At 46.4% G+C, this 20,181-nt stretch overlaps 2 protein-coding genes across 8 annotated transcripts in view; one reads left to right on the top strand and one right to left on the bottom strand.

The window, feature by feature from the left end:
• The window catches only part of CFAP52 (cilia and flagella associated protein 52), a 45,142-nt gene extending 30,686 nt beyond the window's left edge, over positions 1-14,456 (bottom strand). For 2 of the 7 annotated variants that reach the window (XM_047831706.1, XM_047831708.1), the window contains exons 1-4: positions 13,710-14,454; positions 6,385-6,584; positions 5,138-5,274; positions 762-890 (exon numbers count right to left, since the gene is read on the bottom strand). In XM_047831706.1, the coding sequence (XP_047687662.1) occupies positions 762-890; positions 5,138-5,274; positions 6,385-6,584; positions 13,710-14,259 (1,016 nt within the window). In that variant the 5' untranslated portion in view covers positions 14,260-14,454. Of the gene's footprint in view, positions 1-761; positions 891-5,137; positions 5,275-6,384; positions 6,585-13,026; positions 13,161-13,709 lie in introns of those variants that run through there. The other 5 variants (XR_007146655.1, XR_007146656.1, XM_047831705.1 and 2 more) reach the window with 5 other exon arrangements.
• The window catches only part of STX8 (syntaxin 8), a 255,685-nt gene continuing 249,224 nt past the window's right edge, over positions 13,721-20,181 (top strand). The window contains exons 1-2 of the mRNA XM_047831709.1: positions 13,721-13,869; positions 20,024-20,123. Coding sequence (XP_047687665.1) covers positions 13,853-13,869; positions 20,024-20,123 — 117 coding nt within the window. The 5' untranslated portion in view covers positions 13,721-13,852. The remainder of the gene's footprint in view (positions 13,870-20,023; positions 20,124-20,181) is intronic.

Raw genomic sequence — 20,181 nt, 5'->3', positions numbered from 1 at the left:
GAGGGAGACACACAGAATCTGAAGCAGGCTCCAGGCTCTGAGCTGTCAGTGCAGAGCCCCACGCGGGGCTCGAACTCACGAACCGCAAGATCGTGACCTGAGCCAAAGTCGAATGCTTAACCAACTGAGCCACCAGGCGCCCGACAGCTTTTCGACCTCTGAACTGACACACCACATTAGAGAGGATGCTTTTGTGCGGACTTCACCTCAAACTCCAAGCAGGGCCCTGTTGGTGAATCTGTAAATTAACTTCTTCTGTTAGACAGATGCTGGCCTCTGGCTTGGTCCCCATTGGCTGGTGACAAGCTTCACTGCTGGAAATGATCTCACGTGGCTAAAAATCAAACACCTGAGGGCTCCTGGCACGGTTCATTCGCAAACTCTCCTTTCAGGAGGCCTAACTCGAGAACAGGTGCTAAGAAACGTCAACCTGTAAGCCAATCTGTGCATTCCGGCACATTCCCCTGGGAGCATGCATCGTAGGGCGTGTGTTATCAGTGACAAGTAACCGGAACCTGAAATCAATTCAGCGGGAAAGCAGACCCTTCTCAGGCGGAAGCACGGAATGCTCAACTAACCGGTATTTGAAAGACTTTCAGTTCGAAGGATGTTTAAGGACTGCAGCGTCACGCAAATTTACGACGGGAGGGAATTTGCCGGGACGAATACTATGTTCCCCCCCAAACTCGAGTGGCCGTGCTTTCTGCACAAGCAAACGCAGCCGTTTACGAGTTCTGAAAACGCCGACCGCAGACACGTACTTTCCGGCGGTAACGAACATCTCGTCTCGGCACCTCGAGAAGATCACTGTCGTGGCATTCCCCACGTTGAGGCCGGCCGCCGGGCTGCCGCAGATGGCTTCTCTCTTGGCTATGTTCCACACCACCACACTGCCAAAACGAGAGGGACGGAAAAAGTCAGGGGAAGACAGGCTCTCACGGTAAGAAACAGTTTTTTGTTTTCTTTTGTTTTTGTTTTTGTTTTTTAATTTTATGTATTTTTATTTATTATTATTATTTTTTAGTGGTTGTAGAAAGGAAAAAAAAAAGGTTACTTACAAAGGAACAAAAGAATTGACCCCCTTCCCCCACTAGATGTCTCCTCCATCATGCTGGGTATTAGAAGATTAGCGGGTGACACTGAAAATGTTTTGAAGGAAGATGGTAACGAGGCTAGAAACCAGTGATCCCATCAGTCAAGTCTGATGCTAAAATAAAGACATTTTCAGGGGCGCCTGGAAGCATCCGACTGCAGCTCAGGCCATGATCTCACCGTTCATGAGTTCGAGCCCTACATCGGGCTCTGTGCTGACAACCCAAAGCCTGGAGCTTGCTTCAGATTCTGTGTCTCCCTCTCTGTCTCTGCCCCTTTCCCGCTCCACTCTCTCTTTCTGTCAAAAATAAACATTAAAAAAACAACAGACATTTGCAGAGAGCCAAGGCATAAACGTTTACCACCCATTTGTCTCATGTAAAACAAAAGTTCCTAGGAGAAGTATTCCAGAACAGAATAATGCGATGAAGAGGACAGATGACATAAGGCACTGTTCCCACACTTGAACGTGCATCAGAATCACTCGGAGGGCTTGTTCAGACAGAGGCTGCCGGGACTCACCCCGAGAGCTTCTGATTCAGCAGGTCTGGGGTGGGGCCTGAGGTCTCGCTTTTCTAAAAATTTTTTTTTTCAACGTTTATTTATTTTTGGGACAGAGAGAGACAGAGCTTGAACGGGGGAGGGGCAGAGAGAGAGGGAGACACAGAATCGGAAACAGGCTCCAGGCTCTGAGCCATCAGCCCAGAGCCCGACGCGGGGCTCGAACTCCCGGACCGCGAGATCGTGACCTGGCTGAAGTCGGACGCTTAACCGACTGCGCCACCCAGGCGCCCCAAGGTCTCGCTTTTCTAAAAGGTCCCCAGTGATGTCGATGTTGCTGGTCTGGGGACCACACTGTGAGAAGCACCGCTTTGGATCCCAGCTCCTTCTTTCTGGGTGTAATCACACAACTTAGTCCTAAACTGAATGTGTTCAGACAATAATACTAAAAATGCTGGGGAACACCGGAATCAAAATATTAAAGAAAAAGAAGGCTAACGTTACAAACTCTGTTAACGCAAAAGTATGTCTAGCTATGCTTCCACAATTTTCTACGTGTAGAAGGTATTATCACAGGCGCTCTAAAATCAAGGTATAACCAAGATTGGTAGGAATGAGGAGGTAGGAGGTGGTGTAAGAGCCATAATTTTTTTTTCTTGGTAGGAAATCGATAGATAACCATCTGAAGTGGAAAACTCAAGAGAAATATCACTTAAAAAGTCAAAAAGTTATAATGATAAGTAGGTAATCTTCTCCAAAAAGACTCTTAAAACCAAGTACATCATACCTAAAAGAAATGAAAACATACGTCTACATCAAATCTTGTACACGAGTCTTCATAGCCGCATTATTACCAATAGTCCAAAAGTGGGGAAGACCCAAAGCCCCACCCACTAGGAGCGCCTGAGTGGTTCAGTCAGCTAAGCGTCCGACTTCAGCCCGGGTCACGATCTCACGGTTCGTGAGTTCGAGCCCCGCATCAGGCTCTGTGCTGACAGCTCGGAGTCTGGAGCCTGCTTTGCATTCTGTGGCTTCCACTCTCTCTGCCCCTCCCCCTGCCACCCTCCGTCTCTGTCCCTCTCTCAAAAATAAATAAACATAAAAAAATAAAACAAAATAAACAAAGCCCCATCCACTGATGGATGAAGAAAATGTGAAGAAAATAATACAATGGAATATTATTTGACAATAAAGAGGGTGAAGGATCGACACATGCCACAGCATGGATGGACCTTGAAAACATTATGCTTAATAAAAAAAATCAGCTACAAAAGGCCACATATTATATTATCCCATTCATGTGAAACACGGAGAACGGGCAAATCTCTGGAGACAGAAAGTGGATCAGTGTTTGCCTGGGGCTGAGAGGGTAGTGGAGGAGCGGCACCGGGGAGTGACTGCTAGCGGGTGTAGGGTCTCTTTTTGGAGTGTTTAAAAATGCCCTAAAACTTTATGAAACTCTTGGTTTCGGTTCAGGTTGTTACCTCACAGTTTGTGAGTTCGAGCCCCTCGTTGGGCTCTACGGTGACGGTGTGGAGCCTGCTTGGGATTCTCTCTCTCAATTAGCCTATGATAAAGGAAACAAGACTACACAATGGATAAAAGACAGTCTCTTCAACAAATGGTGTTGGGAAAACCGGACAGCTACGCGACACGCGAAAGAACGAAACTGGACCACCTTCTTACGCCATGCACAAAAATAAATTCAAAATATATTAAAGACCTAACTGTGAGTCCTGAAACCATAAAACTCCTTCCTAGAAGAAAACACAGGCAATAGTCTCTTTGACAGCGACCATGGAAACGTTTTTCTAGATCTGTCTCCTCTAGCAAGGAAATAAAGGCAGAATTAAAACTACTGGGACTAAAGCACCAAAGCAAAAAGCTTTTGCACAGTGAAACCATCAACAAAACAACAAAGCAACCTACTGAATGGAAGAAGGTATTTGCAAATGACGTATCCAGTAAGGGGTCCAAATATGTAAAAAATTTATACAACTCAACACCAAAACAACAACAACAACAACAAAAACAAATTTAAAAATGGGCAGAGAATCTGAATAGACATTTTTCCAAAGAAGACATAAAGATGGCCAACAGGGGCACCTGGGTGGCTCAGTTGGTTAATTGGCCGACTTCGGCTCAGGTCATGATCTCACAGTCTGTGAGTTCTAGCCCTGCGTTGGGCTCTGTGCTGACAGCTCAGAGCCTGGAGCCTGTTTCGGATTCTGTGTCTCCCTCTCTCTGACCCTCCCCCGTTCATGCTCTGTCTCTCTCTGTCTCAAAAATAAATAAATGTTAAAAAAAAAAAAAAAGATGGCCAACAAACACATGAACAATGTTCAACGTCACTCAACATCAGGAAAATGAGAATCAAAACCATAATGAGATATCACCTCACACCTGTCAGAATGGCTATAATCAAAAACATAAGAAACAACAAATGTTGCAAGGATGTGGAGAGAAAGGCACCCTCGTGCACTGTTGGTGGGAATGCAAACTGGTGTGGCCAGTGTGGAAATAGTAGGGAGGTTCTCCCAAAAAAATTAAAAATAGAACTACCCTATGATCCAGTAATTTCACTCCTGGGTATTTACCCAAAGAAAATGAAAACGCTAATTCAAAAAGATAGATATTATTGCTGTAGCATTATTTATAATAGCCAAGATATGGAAGCAATCCAAGCGTCCATCAACAAGTGAATGCACAAAAAAGACGTGGGATACATAAGAACATTCCTCAGCCACCAAAAAGAATGAAATCTTGCCATTTGCAACAACACGGATGGAACTAGAGGGTATGATGCTAAGTGAAGTAAGTCAGGGAAACACAATTACTGTATGATTTCACTCACATGTGGAAATTAAGAAACAAACGAATGTAGAAAACACACACACACACACACACACACACACACACCAGACTCTTAAGTACTGACCACAGACTGATGGTTGCCAGAGGGGAGGTGGGTGGGGAGAAGGTAGAGACAGATAGAAGTCCACCTCAAAAGTCCATCTATCTCGATGACCACTGAGTAATACCTAGAATTGTTGAATCATTGTTTTGTGCACCTGAAACTAATATAACCTTGTTTATTATACTTGAAAAAAATTCTTTTAAGTTTATTTATTTACTTTGAGAGAGAGAGAGAGAGAGAGAGAGAGAGCAAGGGAGTCACAGAGAGGGAGGGAGACAGGGAGAGAATCCCAAGCAGGCTCCACACTGTCGTCACGGAGCCCGACTCGGGGGCTCAAACTCACGAACCGTGAGATCATGACCTGAGCCGAAACCGGATTCTCAACTGAATGAGGCCCCCCCAGGCGCCCCCCCAGGCATCAGTGATTTTTCTGAAGCTCCCCAGTGGGCTTCAGCATGCAGCTAAGGTCGAGAAGAGGTGCACTACCGTATTTTCCCCGTAGGCTTTTCATATGAGACACACACATGAATGTGGACAGGCCGACAGAGAACATCGGAGGGGAGAGAGAGGATGACATAACTAGAAATATGCCCGGTGAAAAATAAGTAAACGTATTGAGTTCATTACCTTCCGTCGTCTGGGCCTCCTAGTGATACCAAATACAAATCATTTGGTGAAAAGGCCAGTGCTTCGATTTTGCCCTTGTGAAGTGACAGCCGGGCAATCAGCTCCCTTTTCTTATAATCCCACAGAATGATATCTGCCTGGGGGCGAGAAGACACTGTCAGATCGCAGACCGGCTTCAGAAGAGTCCCAGCACAGAGCTACCTCTCTTGGTGAAAAACAATCAGTAAGAGCACTTTTCTGGAGATTAGACTGCGTCTCACAAACATTAAGGGCAAGAGGGAGTAAACCATTTTATTCATTTTTTTTTTTAATTTTTTTTCAACATTTTTTATTTATTTTTGGGACAGAGAGAGACAGAGCATGAACGGGGGAGGGGCAGAGAGAGAGGGAGACACAGAATCAGAAACAGGCTCCAGGCTCCGAGCCATCAGCCCAGAGCCTGACGCGGGGCTCGAACTCACGGACTGCGAGATCGTGACCTGGCTGAAGTCGGACGCTTAACCGACTGCGCCACCCAGGCGCCCCGGGAGGAAACCATTTTAAATTAAGCAGAGGGGGCGCCTGGGTGGCTGAGTCGATTGAGCGTCTGACTTTGGCTCAGGTCATGATCTCACTGTTCTGGGGTCAAGCCCCTCGTCAGGCTCTGTGCTGACAACGTGGAGCCTGCTTGGGATTCTCTCTCTCCGCCCCTCCCCTGCTCGCACACTTGCTCTCTCTCTCTCTCTCAAAATAAACAAACATTAAAAAAAAATTTAAAAAAATTTATTAATTAAGCAAAGGGGCACTTGGGTGGCTCAGTTGGTTGAGCATCTGACTTCGGCTCAGGGCATGATCTCGTGGTTCACGAGTTCGAGCCCTGCATCAGGCTCTGTGCTGACAGCTGGAAGCCTGGAGCCTGCTTCGGATTCGGTTTCCCTCTCTCTCTGCCATTCCCCCACTCAAGCTCTGTCTGTCTCTCTCTCAAAATAAATAAGCATTAAAACATTTTTTTTAAAATAAATAAATTAAGCAGGGACTTTTTGTTCCTGAGCATTATCAGTCCACTCTCTGCGGAGTCAGGTGTAAACACCAGAGTGCTTACTCTCAGCTGGAGGGAATAAAAATGAGCTGAAAGAGGAGGCCATGAGGAAGAAGAGGGGAAAACCAGGGACCATCGCAGAGCTGCCCTGAAGTTGGGGGGGGGGGGGTTCTAGGGAGTCACCTCCGCCGTATCGATTTACAAGGAACTATTTTTTCAGTTCATTCACCTTGAAACCCATGAACGTGACTTGCCCGGAGGCAAGGTACAGCCCACTCTTGGAGATAGCCACACAGGAGACGTTGTTACTGTGGCCGTGCAGGAAGTTCTGTTCCTGAGTATTTATTGCCTGGATCAGGACTGTGCAGCCCAGGGGGAAAATCAAATGTTCCTGGTCAGGATGGCATTTCAGACCAGTGGGCACGTGTCCTAGAAGAGAGAGATTAAAAATAGTAATGATTAAAGGAAGAAAGAAAGAAAAAACAAAGATGGTGATAATTAGGGGTGCCTGGCTGGCTCAGTGAGAACAGTGTGTGACTCTTGATCTCTCTGAATTCAGGCCCTGTGTTGAGTGTGGAGCTTACTTAAAAATAATAATAATAATTTTAAAAAATAGTAATAATTAGGTGCACAAGTAGCCTATATATGTATATACATATATATACAAATGTATATATACATATATATATATATATATATATATTTTTTTTTTTTTTTTTTTTTTTTTGATACAGGGGTGTCCGGGTGGCTCAGTCAGTTGAGAGTCCGACTTCGGCTCAGGTCATGATCTCACAGTTCGTGAGTTCAAGCCCCGCGTCGGGCTCTGTGCTAACAGCTCGGAGCCTGGAGCCTGCTTTGGATTCTGTGTCTCCCTCTCTCTCTGCCCTCCCCTGTTTGCGCTCTGTCTGTCTGCCTGTCTCTCTCTCTCAAAAATAAATAAACATTAAAAAAATAAATAAAACAAAATTGAATACAAATTTTGAAATAAAAAAAATCTGAGTTCAACTAAAACAAGTGGGTTAGTGGGGGGGGTAGTAATATATGTAATTTTATTCCACTGACAAGGTCGGTCTAGTATACCACTTCTCAGACTTCAATGCATAAAATTGCCAGGGGATCTGGTTAAAATGCAGATTCTGATTTCAGGTCTGGAAGGGGAGCTGAGATTCTGAATTTCTTTTTTTTTTTTTTTTAAATGTTTATTTATTTCCGAGAGAGAGAGACAGAGTGCAAGCCGGGGAGGACAGAGGGAGAGGGAGACACAGAATCCGAAGCAGGCTCCAGGCTCTGAGCTGTCAGCACAGAGCCCGACGCGGGGCTCGATCCCACGGACCGCGAGATCATGACCTGAGCTGAAGTCAGACGCTGAACCCAGACGCTGAACCCACTGAGCCACCCGGGGCTCCTTGAGGTTCTGAATTTCTGACAAGTTCTTAGGAGATGCTGATGGTGGTCCAGGAACCTCACTCTGGAGAGCAAGGCCAATTCTTGGAATCCTGAGAAGCAGGAAATACCAACAGCCAGTCTGGGTGAGTGGGAAGCACAGTACGAACGTGAATTCACTGCCCCCACTGCCCCCAAGTAAAGATAATTTGGTTCTGAGTCACCACCAGGCGCTCGCTCTAAGGAAGCCCAGACCTCTCACAGTGAGACCCCATCCTCCAGCTCTGTGGCAAGAACCATCACCCCAACTATAAACCTTTGCAATATGCTTTATTGTGAAAGAGAGGTCCTCCCTTATCACTCAATTTTGGCCAGAATTTGGGGGGCTAGGCTTGATACTATTTTACAGTACAAACCGTAAAGTCAACTTGATTAGTTAAAAATCATTTTTGGTGGCATGGTATTAAATGTGTAGATTAAGGAAAAATAATTTTTATAATAATACATTCAATCTCCTTTCTAAAAACAGGATATGTTTTTCTACGAAATCTCCTTTTAGGGCTTCCATTTTCGATTTTTCTCCATAAAGATCTCACACATTTCTTAGTACATTTATTCCAGGGTATTTTAAAACCATTCTATGGCTATCTCCTACTCCATCAAAAGAGTCATAAATATTTATTAATGTCATGTTCTCATCTTTTAATGAATTCATCTTTTACATTTAACTCCCTCTAGAATTTATTTTGGTACAGAATGTGATTCCAGTAGCTAAATAGATCACAGATTTTTCTTTCTTTCTTTTTTTTTTTTTCTTTTGCTCAAACTGTCAAATGTATTTATTGACTAAATGATTTCTTTCGCTTTACTTGAGATTGTTCCTTTTTCCTGTCGTAGGTTCTCCAAAGCCTAAGGTTTCTGTCTTCGGGGGTGATCTGTCTGATGAGGTTTTGGGGTGATGGTGGGGTTCGGAGCTGACAGCCAAGAAAGAATTCTTAAAGACGTCTTTGGGGCAAAAAAAGATGATTTTGTTAAAGCACGGGGACAGGACCTGTGGCAGGAAGAGCTTCACTGGGGCTGTGAAGAATGACTGGTTATATACCATGGTGTTGGGGGAGGTAAAGTCAAGAGGACGTTTCTTAAAGGGATTTCCACATGCGAAAAAGACTCTCAGGGTACTGGAGGCCTAGCTATTGTCAGGCCAAGGTTGGTTTTCACTCTAGCAAAACACTATCCTTAAGACAGTAGGGAGTTCCTGGACATTAGGCTATTGATAAGATTGCCCCCCTTTTTTTCCCCTAATTTTTAAAAAACATTTATTTATTTTTGAGAGACAGAGCGAGACAGAGCAGAGTGGGCGATGCATAGAGAGGAGGGGGGGGGGTACACAGAATCCAAAGCAGGCTGCAGGCTCTGAGCTGTCAGCACAGAGCCCAAAGCGGGGCTTGAACTCACTGACCGTGAGATCACGACCTGAGCTGAAGTTGGATGCTTAACTGACTGAGCCACCCAGGTGCCCCTAGATTGCCCTTTTCTTGCAGTTGTGCTAAGATATTTGTAAACCGATGGTGACTCTATCAGTTTAACCATTTGTTGTCTGTCTTCTCCTTTGTTCTTGGGCAGCCAGGAATGTCACACATCCTACCTGCGGGGGACACACATCCCACCTGCGGGGAGGGGGGTGGGGCATGGGTATGCTAGTTTGTGCTTTGCCCTCAGCTTGCCCTATGCTCCCTCGTCATGTTCATATATACTTTTCAATTGCAGTTACCTAATAAGCAATCATTTGACTATCCATATGGAAAAAGCAAAATCAGATCCTACCTCACACCACCCACAAACAATACAATAGGGAGATCAAGGACCTAACTGTGACAAACAAGACTTCATGTGTACACAAGTTGTAGGAGATGACTTCTTAAACGTGCCCCAAAGAGAGCAAATCCTCACAGAGAAGGCCACCCTAGTCATCCAGTTATGTTACGAACCTAAGACTTCTGATGACAAATGACAAAATGAAAAGAAAAACCCAAACCAGGAGAAGATGTTTGCAATGTACGTAATAGATAAGGATTATATCCAGAACATACAAAGAGCTACCACAAACAAATAAGAAAGCACAAACTGCTCCAATGGAAAAATGAGCAAAGGCTATGAACAGGCAATGCAGGAGGGAGGAAATTAAAAAAAAAAAACAAACAATAATAAACATGTGAAACTATAGCCATCAAAGTAATGAGAATTGCATCCCAAATGAGACACTGTTTCATTTCCATCATAACAGCTAAAATTAAAACGGCCGATAATAGCAAGCGTTAGCGGTGATGTGAACAAAAGGAAACGCTCATACAACTGCGTTGTGGGAAGGTACTTCGGTGGAATAGCTTTGGAAAACAACACAGCCACGTTCAGAATGGTTGAGCACGCACACACCCTAGGACCCAGGTGTTCCACTCTTTGGTACGTGACCTAGAGAAATACTTGCAATTGTGTCTACAGGCCACTACAAAGGTGTTCACTGCAGCCTGGCAGCCTTGTAGTAGCAGAAAGTTGCAAATAAATTAAAAGACCATCTACGGGGAATAGATAACTAATGTTGGTGTATTTACACAAGGGAGTAGCGGAGTTAAATTAATCGACACGAGAAGATTGCATAAATGCTGGGTGGAAAAAAAAGCAGGCTTCAGAATGTGTGCAGGATGAAACCATTTCTATAAAATATAAAAACTTGCACATTTACAGTATAAATTATTTATAGATAGCATATTTAATATTTTACACACACCGTAAGCTTTGAAAGCATGGCTGGGAAGGGTACACATTAACTTCAGGGTAGTGGTTGTCTCTACAGAGGGAGAAAGGATAGGATAGTGTGATAGAAGAGAGGACTTAAAATGTGTATTTTTTTCTCAAAAATATTAACTCAAGGGGCGCCCGGGTGGCTCAGTCAGTTGAGCTTGACTCTTGATTTTGTCTCAGGTCACGATCTCACGGTTTGTTGGATTGAGCCCCACATCAGGCTCTGTGCTATTAGCACAGAGCCTGCTTGGGATTCTGCCTCTGTCTCTCTGTCTCTCTCTCTCTCAAAATAAAGACAAGACATAAACTCAAAAAAATTAACTCAAATGAGAAACAGTATCAAAACTTGCTAATCCTGTGTGCAATACTTGGTATTTATTATGGCATTCTAAATTTCTGTTGCACTATTTTGTGATAAAAATAAAAGAGCCCTATAGTAACCCCTGCACAGGAGCACCTGAGTGGCTCCGTTGGTTAAGCTTCGGACTTTGGCTCAGGTCATGATCTCACAGTTCATGGGTTGGAGCCCTGAGTCAGGCTCTCTGCTAACAGCTCAGTGCCTGGAGCCCACTTTGGAGTCTGTTTCTCCCTCTCTCTCTGTCCCTCCCCGACTCAAACTCTGTGCTAGGGGAAAATGTACATGGCATAGTGCTAAGTGGAGTTAAGTAGGAAAAAAAAGTCTAAAATTATACAGTATGAGCCCCCGTTCATTTAAAAAAGGTTTAGGGGTGCCTGGGTGACTCAGTCAGTTAAACACTGACTTCAGCTCAGGTCATGATCTTGTGGTTCGTGAGTTCGAGCCCTGTGTTGGGCTGGGAGCCTAGAGACTGTTTTGGATTCTGTGTCTCCCTCTCTCTCTCTCTCTCTTCCCCTCACCCCCTGCATCACTCTCAAAAATAAAATAAACATTAAAAATTGTTTTTAAAAAGGGGCACCTGGGTGGCTCAGTTGGCTAAGCATCCCACTTCAGGTCAGGTCATGATCTTGCCGTTCGGGAGTTCGAGCCCTGCGTTGGGCTCTGTGCTGACAGCTCAGAGCCTGGAGCCTGCTTCCGATTCTCTGTCTCCCTTTCTCTCTGTGCCCCTCCCTCGCTGGTGCTCTGGCTCTCAAAAATGAATAAATGTAAAAGAATAAAAAATGAAAATGAAAAAAAATTTTTAAAAAGTTTATATGTAAATATATATTTGAAAGGATCACACCAAACCTTTAACAGCACTATCTTTGCAAAATGTAACGATGGCTGATTTTTCCTTGGGCTTCACTGTATTTTTCCAGTTTCCTAAACTCTTCTTCTTAAGTGCGGCTATGGATTTATCCCTGTATTCTCAGAACACAGCATACTATTTGGCATATAGTGGTTCTAGAAAAATGTGTATTTGACTACAGGAAAGAATATAATATAAATTGTCACAAAACCAGCAAAGTAAAAATAATTCCATTAATTTGGGCCATTTTAAAAGGCCAAGATAACTAGTAATGGCCATGGAAGGCACTGGAATATAGTGTACCATCTATTTACTCTTTTTTTATAACTTTTTTTTATGTTTAAAGTTTATTTTAGCTAAAGAGAGAGACAGAAGGAGAGAGAGAGAATCCCCAGAAGACACAGCACCGGCATTGCAGAGCCGGGTACCGCGGCTTGAACTCACGAACCCGGAAATAAATCATGATGTGAGCCAATGTAGGAGGCTTAACTGAGCCACCAGGTCGCCCCCATATATTTACTCTTAGGGCTCCATAAACCATCATGAATTCAGTTGCAGAGCGCTGTATTCGAGGTTCTGCACTGACCCCCTGCACTCACCAGCGGTCACTCACTTCCTTTACCAATGACCTTGCCACCAGCTCTAAAGATGGCCGATATCTCAGATGTACTAAGAAGTGTCCACTATCTATAAGAGACTGTTAAACTAACACGAAGAGTCAAGCTCTAGGCTCCAGAATGTGCCTAAAGCTTTAGCCATTGACAGTTCTGGTGTGCAATATTACAATTTTAAAACTTTCGGGCAGCACAACACACTTTAAAAAAAAAGTTTGCTTTTTCTAAATGTAACACGCTTGTTTCCTTCCTTCACACACAAAAACAAAGAGCATTACCCCCCTTCATGTTCAAACTATCAGGCAGTCATAAATAAGGTGTGAGCAGAACCGCCAGGCCTCCAGGACAGAAGCATCTCCCCGCCTCCACAGCCTCCCCTGACACCCTCAGTGTTAGGGTCCTTCTCCGGGTTAGGGGACAAGATCATCCCCTAAAACGGCTGCTCACTGCCACGTTCGGTCCCCAGCCCATTCTCATGGGCACATCAGCTGGGGTGCTGGTAGTTGTGCCCAGGGGCCGAACAGGACTCAGCCACCCCGCGGTTACCCAGGGGCAGGCAGCTGCGGGGGCTCGCGGGGTCACAGGGCCAGGGCAGAGCTGACCAGGGGGAGATGGGTTACGACCACCCTTACTCATGCATGCTTCTGTCCCGTGAGCAGGCACTTGTCCCTCTTAGGTGCTGTGAAACCATCCCGGTCTTTGAGGTCTGGGGCGAGGATGTGATTCCCCAGGGCCTTGGGGGCGGGAGAGAATTTGGCCCTTGCCAGGGTCCCGCTGCCTTCCAGGTGCCACCCGGTGTCCCACGGTCCCTGTTTGCGCTACTCGTCCCCAGGGCTTGCAACCCCCCGCCCAGACACTCCGAGGCCTCACCATTGAAGCCGATCGCGGCCTCAAGCTCCAGCTCGGCCACCTCGGCCACCTCGGCCACCTCGGCCTTGGGAGGAATTTGGTTCTCCATTCCCTGGACACCAGGCGCTCCCTCTCTCTGCCTCGGGCCGCGCAGCGTCTCCTGGTCGGTATGGTAACGGACGCGCGCATGCGCGCCGGGCCCAGGCCCGCGCACGCTCCCGGCTGCTGAGCCCTGAGCTCCCGCTGCGGAAGCAGAGAGGGCTCCTTTTCCTCCCAATTTCCCTGAAAATTTAGGGGCACTGGCTGCACGTTTGCCCCTACGGACTCTTTTCGTAACCGCATAACCAATCACCGAGTGTCATTTAGGGAAGGGTGCTATAAGACAATCTATAATTGCCATTCTTTGGGTCCTTTGTTTGAAGCAGGATTAACAATTTTTTTTTTAAGTTTTAGTGAGGTATAACTTTACGTATAAAACTCACTCTGAGGTTTAGTTAATGTACACAGCTGTGCAACTATGCCCACAGTCCAGTTTTTGTGTGTTTTTTGTTTGAAGCGGGTTGCAACTTCGGGTAACTGCCGGAGGGCTTGAGATGCTTCCACCTTCCCGGGAAAATGCTTCGATTTTTGTCCAAAAGTTTTATTTTAATTGCGCTGGGCTGTTCGCGCCGACCTAAGGGTTGCTGGGGGGGTGGCTTCCCTACCTTGGAGGCCGCAGCGCACACGCACCGGGGGAAACGGCAGGTTCCGGTCGCGCCCGGGCCGAACCGCGGGGTGTGAGCCGCGCGGGCCGCCGTAGTCAGCTGCCGCGAGCAGGAAGTGTCCGAAGGCGGGCGGAGACAGCGCGATGGCCCCGGACCCCTGGTGAGCCCGGGGTGAGGGCGGCCGCGCGGAGGGGTTCGCGAGGGAGGCCGGGATTCCGGGGAGCCGGCGGTCGCCAGGCTCTGGGGCCGGGGAACGTTCGGGAAGAGGGGAGGGGCAGCGGGGCCCCTTCCCCTGCCGAGGGAGACCCTGCCGTGTCCCGCCACCCTCGGTGTTCGCAGGGGCGGCCCCGGACGGGGCGGCGGGGGGGGGGGGGGGGAACCCCGGGGAGCTGCGGGCTTGTGCCGAACCCCGGAACATGCCTTCAGCCCTTCTCGGCTGCATCTGGGGAGATTTCCCGCCCGTCCTGGCTGTGGAGGTGGCTGGTGCTGGCTTCCCTGGGCTCTCGGGAAAGTGAAGTCCAAGTAACCTTTTCGTGCAATGCCGGTCCATCTGGTGACCCCCACCCCCGGCCCCTTCACAGGCGGAGAAGCCGAGGTTCAGAATGCATGGTCACCCGCCAGTTAAGTCACCAGCTGGCTCTAGGACTTAGATCTTGTGGGCCCTTCAAAAAAACTTACCGGAATCAGGGAGGGAAATTACGCATTTGTTTATAAGGCATTTAACCCTTAAATGAGTCAGAGTCACGAAGGCTGTTTTCCTCTGCTGCAACTTCTGCAGCAGAACAATAGCTGGTAAGGGTCATTCCCTCCACAATTGAGTCCCAAGGACTCAATGACGACAGACACAAGTACTGACCCCAAGGAACATATTGCTATGGCATATCGGACTTGACTTTTTTTTGTTTCATAATGAAAAGCGTGTTATATAGCTCTGTAAAGTTCTTGTTGGACTTTATGTTTTAGGTTAATATTTCTGGTAGAATTTACAATTGTTGAAGTTGTAGGCAGGATGGCTACCAGGAGAATGGTGTGCAAGATCAAAGTTAGCACGCTCTGGGATCTGGGTGACCTGGCCAATGGCTTACTTGATTTAACGCTAATTTTTTCCCACCAAGTTTTAACAATTGTATACACCCTGATAGAAAATTTCGGAAGTACTGAATATTTGCAGAGGGGAGAAACATCTTCAACTTTGTCATATGGAATGATAGCCATTATTGATTTTTAAAATGAATACGTTAGTTTATATAATATGCGTGTGTATGTACATATAATGATACATATACAAGCGTCCGTGGCTTTTTGAAACTTCACCTTATGCCACTTTGCTTTTAGGAAAGACCTACCTTAGTTCCTGTTTTCTCTAACCAAAAGAAATCTGAAGGGGGTTTTTGCTTTTATGAAAAAAATGTGGAAAGCGAAAATAGCATTCAGCGTTTATTTTGCAGCAAGCTGTCTTAGGGGCATCGTGCACCCCAACCAGCAGAGTGACCCCCCCCCCCCAAGCTCCTTCCCTGGGAGCTATACTCAGCATGACAGCATCAGACTGCGATAGCTTTGAGCTGTGTCTGTGAAAACCTGTGTGCTTTTTTTTGGTTTATTTTGTGCACCTGTTAGCAAGATGTGCCTTAAGGTATCAGAAAAAACCAAGAGAGGTCATTTTTGGGGGTCTGAGAAAGCTCAAAAATTTTTCTGTATAAATTAGTGGTCACTGCCCTTTTGCTTTATACCCCATTTTGCCTTATGAAAGGTTTCATTGGAAGACTACTTTTGGATAGTGAGGGAAACCTGCATGTTTGACAAAGCAGGGAACGTTTCCCTGTGTCATTAAGTATTTACTAAAAACAGGATTTAAAAAAAAAAAAATTTTTTTTAACGTTTATTTATTTTTGAGACAGAGAGAGAGACAGAGCATGAACGGGGGAGGAGCAGAGAGAGAGGGAGACACAGAATCAGAAGCAGGCTCCAGGCTCTGAGCCATCCGCCCAGAGCCCGACACAGGGCTCAAACTCATGGACCGCGAGATCGCGACCTGAGCTGAAGTCGGACGCTTAACCGACTGAGCCACCCAGGCGCCCCCAAACAGGAATTTTTTAATGGTACATAATAGTACATCATATGAATAACCATAATTATTTCCCTCTTTTGTACCTCTTTGTAATATTAGAGTTTGTTTTGTTTAACTGTTGCAGAGACAGCCCCTTTGTTCCATCTCTTACTTCCTCGGCTCACTTCCTGGAAGTGAACTGTTGGGTTCAAGGATATGAACATTTTTAAGGCCCTTGATAACGTTTTGCTAAGTTGCCCTCCACTTCCTGGAAGCTGACCCCCTCACTTTACACATAAGGTAGGAAATAGAGCTCAGAGGTGATAATCCATTTAGATTGATGGAAGCTGTCCTTGGGCCCCAAGCCCCTTCCCCAGTTCATGCTGAAAACGCATTTATGACTTTTCCCGTTGCTCTCAGGTAGTTTGATTCCGTGGCTTTCTCATTTGTCCGCTGACTATGAAACAGGTGGAAGCTGTGCTGTGCTGGTAACTTAGCTCTGTTGCAAAGTGGGTTGCTGGTCAGGAGGGTAGGAGGGAGTATGGAACGGGACTTTGAAAACCTTATAAAAACAGACTTGGCTACATACAGCCTTCTGTTCGTGCTGTTGACAATCGTACATCAATGATGCTTTACTCCTGAATGGTATTCGGCTGGTCAGTCATGGCATAGAGCCGTGACTGCTTTACCGGCGCATCAAAGCAAGCAGTAGGCTCCCTTTTTAATAGAAGGATGACTGTCTATGAACAGGTTCTTTGCTGAAGCTAATTAGCTTTCCTGCCAGGGCAACCTGTGTGTTGGCGATGCACCCTTCCTGGAAGAGTTAGAGTTAAACAGAACTTAACGGTTTTGTATTCTGGTCGGTCTTTTCTTTTTTCTTTTTGGTCTATTCTCAAAAATGTTGTGGAAGGAAAAATAATATACAGAGAGGGATAGTCTAACAACCCCCTTTGTACTCCTCACCCAGGTCCTATAATTACCAGCCTTCTGCCATACTTCTATCATTTCTGCCTTCCACATCATTTTTCCCCAGGTTTTTGTTTTTTTTAAGTAAATCTTACGTGTGTATGAATTTAACTGTGCATTCAGTGTTTTTGTGGTAGAACAGGGGACTTCCTGCATGTTCCCCTTTTCAGGTCTTCGGTCTGTGCTGTGGCATCACCATCCTCTGTGTCCCTTGGTCCTGAAAACTCCAATCATCCACTTTTTCTTGCCCTCCTCCTATCTGATTATTGAATATTTGGTTTTTCTTTCAAATGCCTCTGGCATCTCTTTAAAACATTTTTTTTTTTTTTTGGTAACGTTTAATTTTTTGAGAGAGATAGAGGGAGAGTGAGTGTGAGTAGAGAAGGGGCAGAGAGAGAGAGAGAGAGAGAGAGAGAGAGACAGGATCCGAAGCAGGCTCCAGGCTCCCAGCTGTCAGCACAGAGCCCGACGCGGGGCTCGAACTCACCAACTGCGAGATCATGACCTGAGCCGAAGTCGGACGCTTAACCGATGGAGCCCCCCCTGGCGCCCCTGGCAGTTCTTTCATGCTGTCTGTTTCTGCCTTGGCCCCCCCATGTTTTTAGTTGTGTGCCTTGCAGACAGAAGATACTGGTGACCAGTTATGGAATGGGAGTCTTCTGGGCTCCTGCCACTCCTCTCTCGTTCCCAGCCATTTATGTAAATGAGTGCAGGTTAGTTTTCCTAAAGTAGTACTTTATTTATTTATTTAAATGTTTATTTATTTTGAGAGAGAGAGTGTGTGTGCACAAGTGGGGTAGGGGCACAGAGAGAGGGGGAGAGCCAAGAATCCCAGCAGGTTCTGTGCCATTAGTGCAGAGCTCGACACGGGGCTGGACTCATGAGCCACGACATCATGGCCTGAGCTGAAATCAAGAGTCAGAGGCCCTGCTGACTAAGCCACCCAGGTGCCCCTCAACTACTACGTTAGGTACTCGTGTGTTTGATACTGTGATGAGGCTGCCCATGACCTCTGTGCTTGTGGTTCTCAAACTTTGCTCCAGGTAGGAACACCAGGGGGAGTTTTGACAACTCCTCGCGTTCAGGTCAAACACCATTCCCAGGGCGCCTGAGTGGCTCAGTCGGTTAAGCGTCCAACTTCGGCTCAGGTCACCGTCTCGTGGTTTGTGAGTTCGAGCCCCGCGTCGGCCTCTTTGCTGACGGCTTGGAGCCTGGAGCTTGCTTTAGATTCTGTGTCCCCCTCTCTCTCTGTCCCTCCTCTGCTCACAATATGTCTGTCTCTGTCTCAAAAATAAACATTAAAAAAAAAAACAAAAAACCATTCCTGTTTAAGCAGGATGCTTGGGTTTGGGAGCCAGGAATCGGTTGTGTTGTTGTTTCAAGATTCCCTGCTGATCCCAGCATGTAGCAGAGTTTCAGAACTAGCACTCTCCAAGGCTAATGTGGGAACGTAAAGATTGGGAGCAAAACATCTGGGATTTTGGCCTTGTGCATTTCCTAGAACCTCTTCAGGGGCTCAGTCGGTATGCCAGAGTATCCCCTACAGCTCCAACGTCCTCTTTTTTCAAAAGCCTCCCCTGATAATTCTGGTGTTCAAGGCTCCGCAGAAACTAGCTTCCACGCATCTGTCCTCTTTTATACCTTACCCTCTTACCCAGGGCTGCTCAGCCGAATGTGCCCCTCCCTCCTGCTTCAACCTCGCTCTTCAGCCCAGGGTGTCACCTCGTGGCCCAGCCCTGTCCAGTCCGAGTGCCTCGGCCGACACTACTTTCTCTCCCTCCCAAACTCCAGGAGTACTTACCATTTAGGCTCTGTGGTTGTTAGGCAGTGTATCATACCTTATTATCGATTTCCATAGGTCTGGTCTGGGACCACAGAGCCAGACCTGTCTGTGCTCCTCTCTTTTCAGAGGTGACAGTATGGAGGGGAAAAGGAGAAATGTGGTAAAGCTGGGAATCAGGACCCTGTTTTCCTTATCAGCTCCCCTCCTATTTTCTTAACTATGTGTCGTGTTACTTGCTCTTTTCTTGGACGCATGAACATACACACACTTCCACAGGCATACACGCGTGATGCTCCTTCAGCGTAGAGTGGGGCATTGTCAGAGATCCCACCTCATGAGATTAGAAGTAGGACCTGGCCCAGATCAGGTACTCAGTTTGTTACCCATCGCCGTAATTACTCTAGTAAGATTGCTAAGGGAAGTGACGTGAGATTGGTTTTTTTTTTTTTTTTTTTTTTTTTGTTTTTTTTTTGCCGTTACTGAAAAACACATTTGCTGAGTTCCCTCAGTGGATGAGTAATGTGTGGGAGTTCAAAGATTTTTAAGAAACGGATCATTTACTATTTCAAGCAGAAATGGGGACATGGGGGCAAACAGCAGTTTTCCCTAGTTTGTGCTAGGACAGCCCTAGTCCCTCCTCTGCAGAGCAGGGCCACCTGGTGGGAGAGATACAAGGTGTACTTAGCTGTTCTCTGTAGAACAAATAGGAAGCGAAAAGGCTGTCCCAGAAGGAAAAAATAAGGGACCCCGGGGAATTTATTGTGGATTTTTCAAAGCCTCCCGACACTCTGAATAACAAATAGAAGCTCGGCAAATGTTTCCAGAGAGTTCTTGTGAGCTTAGATGTCCGGAGGGGGTGTCCTGCGTCCCCAGCGCATTTTGTTGGAGGATAAACAGTACCTGCTGTTCCTGTTTTGTGAAGCTCTTCCCCAGATACCTGCCTGGCTGGCTTGCTCACCTTGCCCCTCACTCTCTGTTCTTTTATCCTGCTTTATTTTTCTTGTTAGCGCCTACCAGCCCTGGACATACTGTGTCTTTATTTATTTTATGCTCCTTGAGCATAAGGGACTTTGTCCATTCGGTTCGCTGCCCTGCTGTCCAGTGCCTGGAACCGTGCTCAGCCCAGAGGAGCCCTTGCATAAATGTTTGCCAGATGTTCTGTGAGTGCATGAATTCGAACAAGTGGTTGGGGACGTAGTTTGCAGTGGGCGGTACCACTTGGCCAAGTGGACCTGCTACCTGTTTGTGCTGATTTTCTCACTTGTAAGATGGAGATGGGAGTGGTACCCGTCTCCTGGTGTTTTTGTGCGGATGAAGCGAATTGTTACAAACAGAGCATTCAGAACGGAGCCCGGCTCACACAGTATTTCCTATGACAGCAACACGCGTCGCTGTATTCACTATTCTCATCCTCCCCGTTTGACTTGGTGGCTAGAACTGACAAATGGCGCGCAAGTCATGCAGAAAGTTGCTTTCAAAGAGCCTGAAGCATTCTTCTCCTTTATGCCTTCGATGCAGGTTCTCCACGTACGATGCCACCTGCCAAATTGCACAAGACATCGCCGAGAAAATCCAACAGCAAAATCAGCATGGAAGAAGTGGTGAAAATACAATCAGGGTGAGAGCAGGAGAGAATTAGGACCCGGAATGGTTTGTCTGAGCTCTGAGCTCTGCAA

This window comes from Prionailurus viverrinus, chromosome E1, assembly GCF_022837055.1.
Source record: "Prionailurus viverrinus isolate Anna chromosome E1, UM_Priviv_1.0, whole genome shotgun sequence".
In the NCBI taxonomy this organism is placed as follows: Eukaryota; Metazoa; Chordata; class Mammalia; order Carnivora; family Felidae; genus Prionailurus; species Prionailurus viverrinus.
This window is presented reverse-complemented; position numbering and strand designations above follow the sequence as displayed.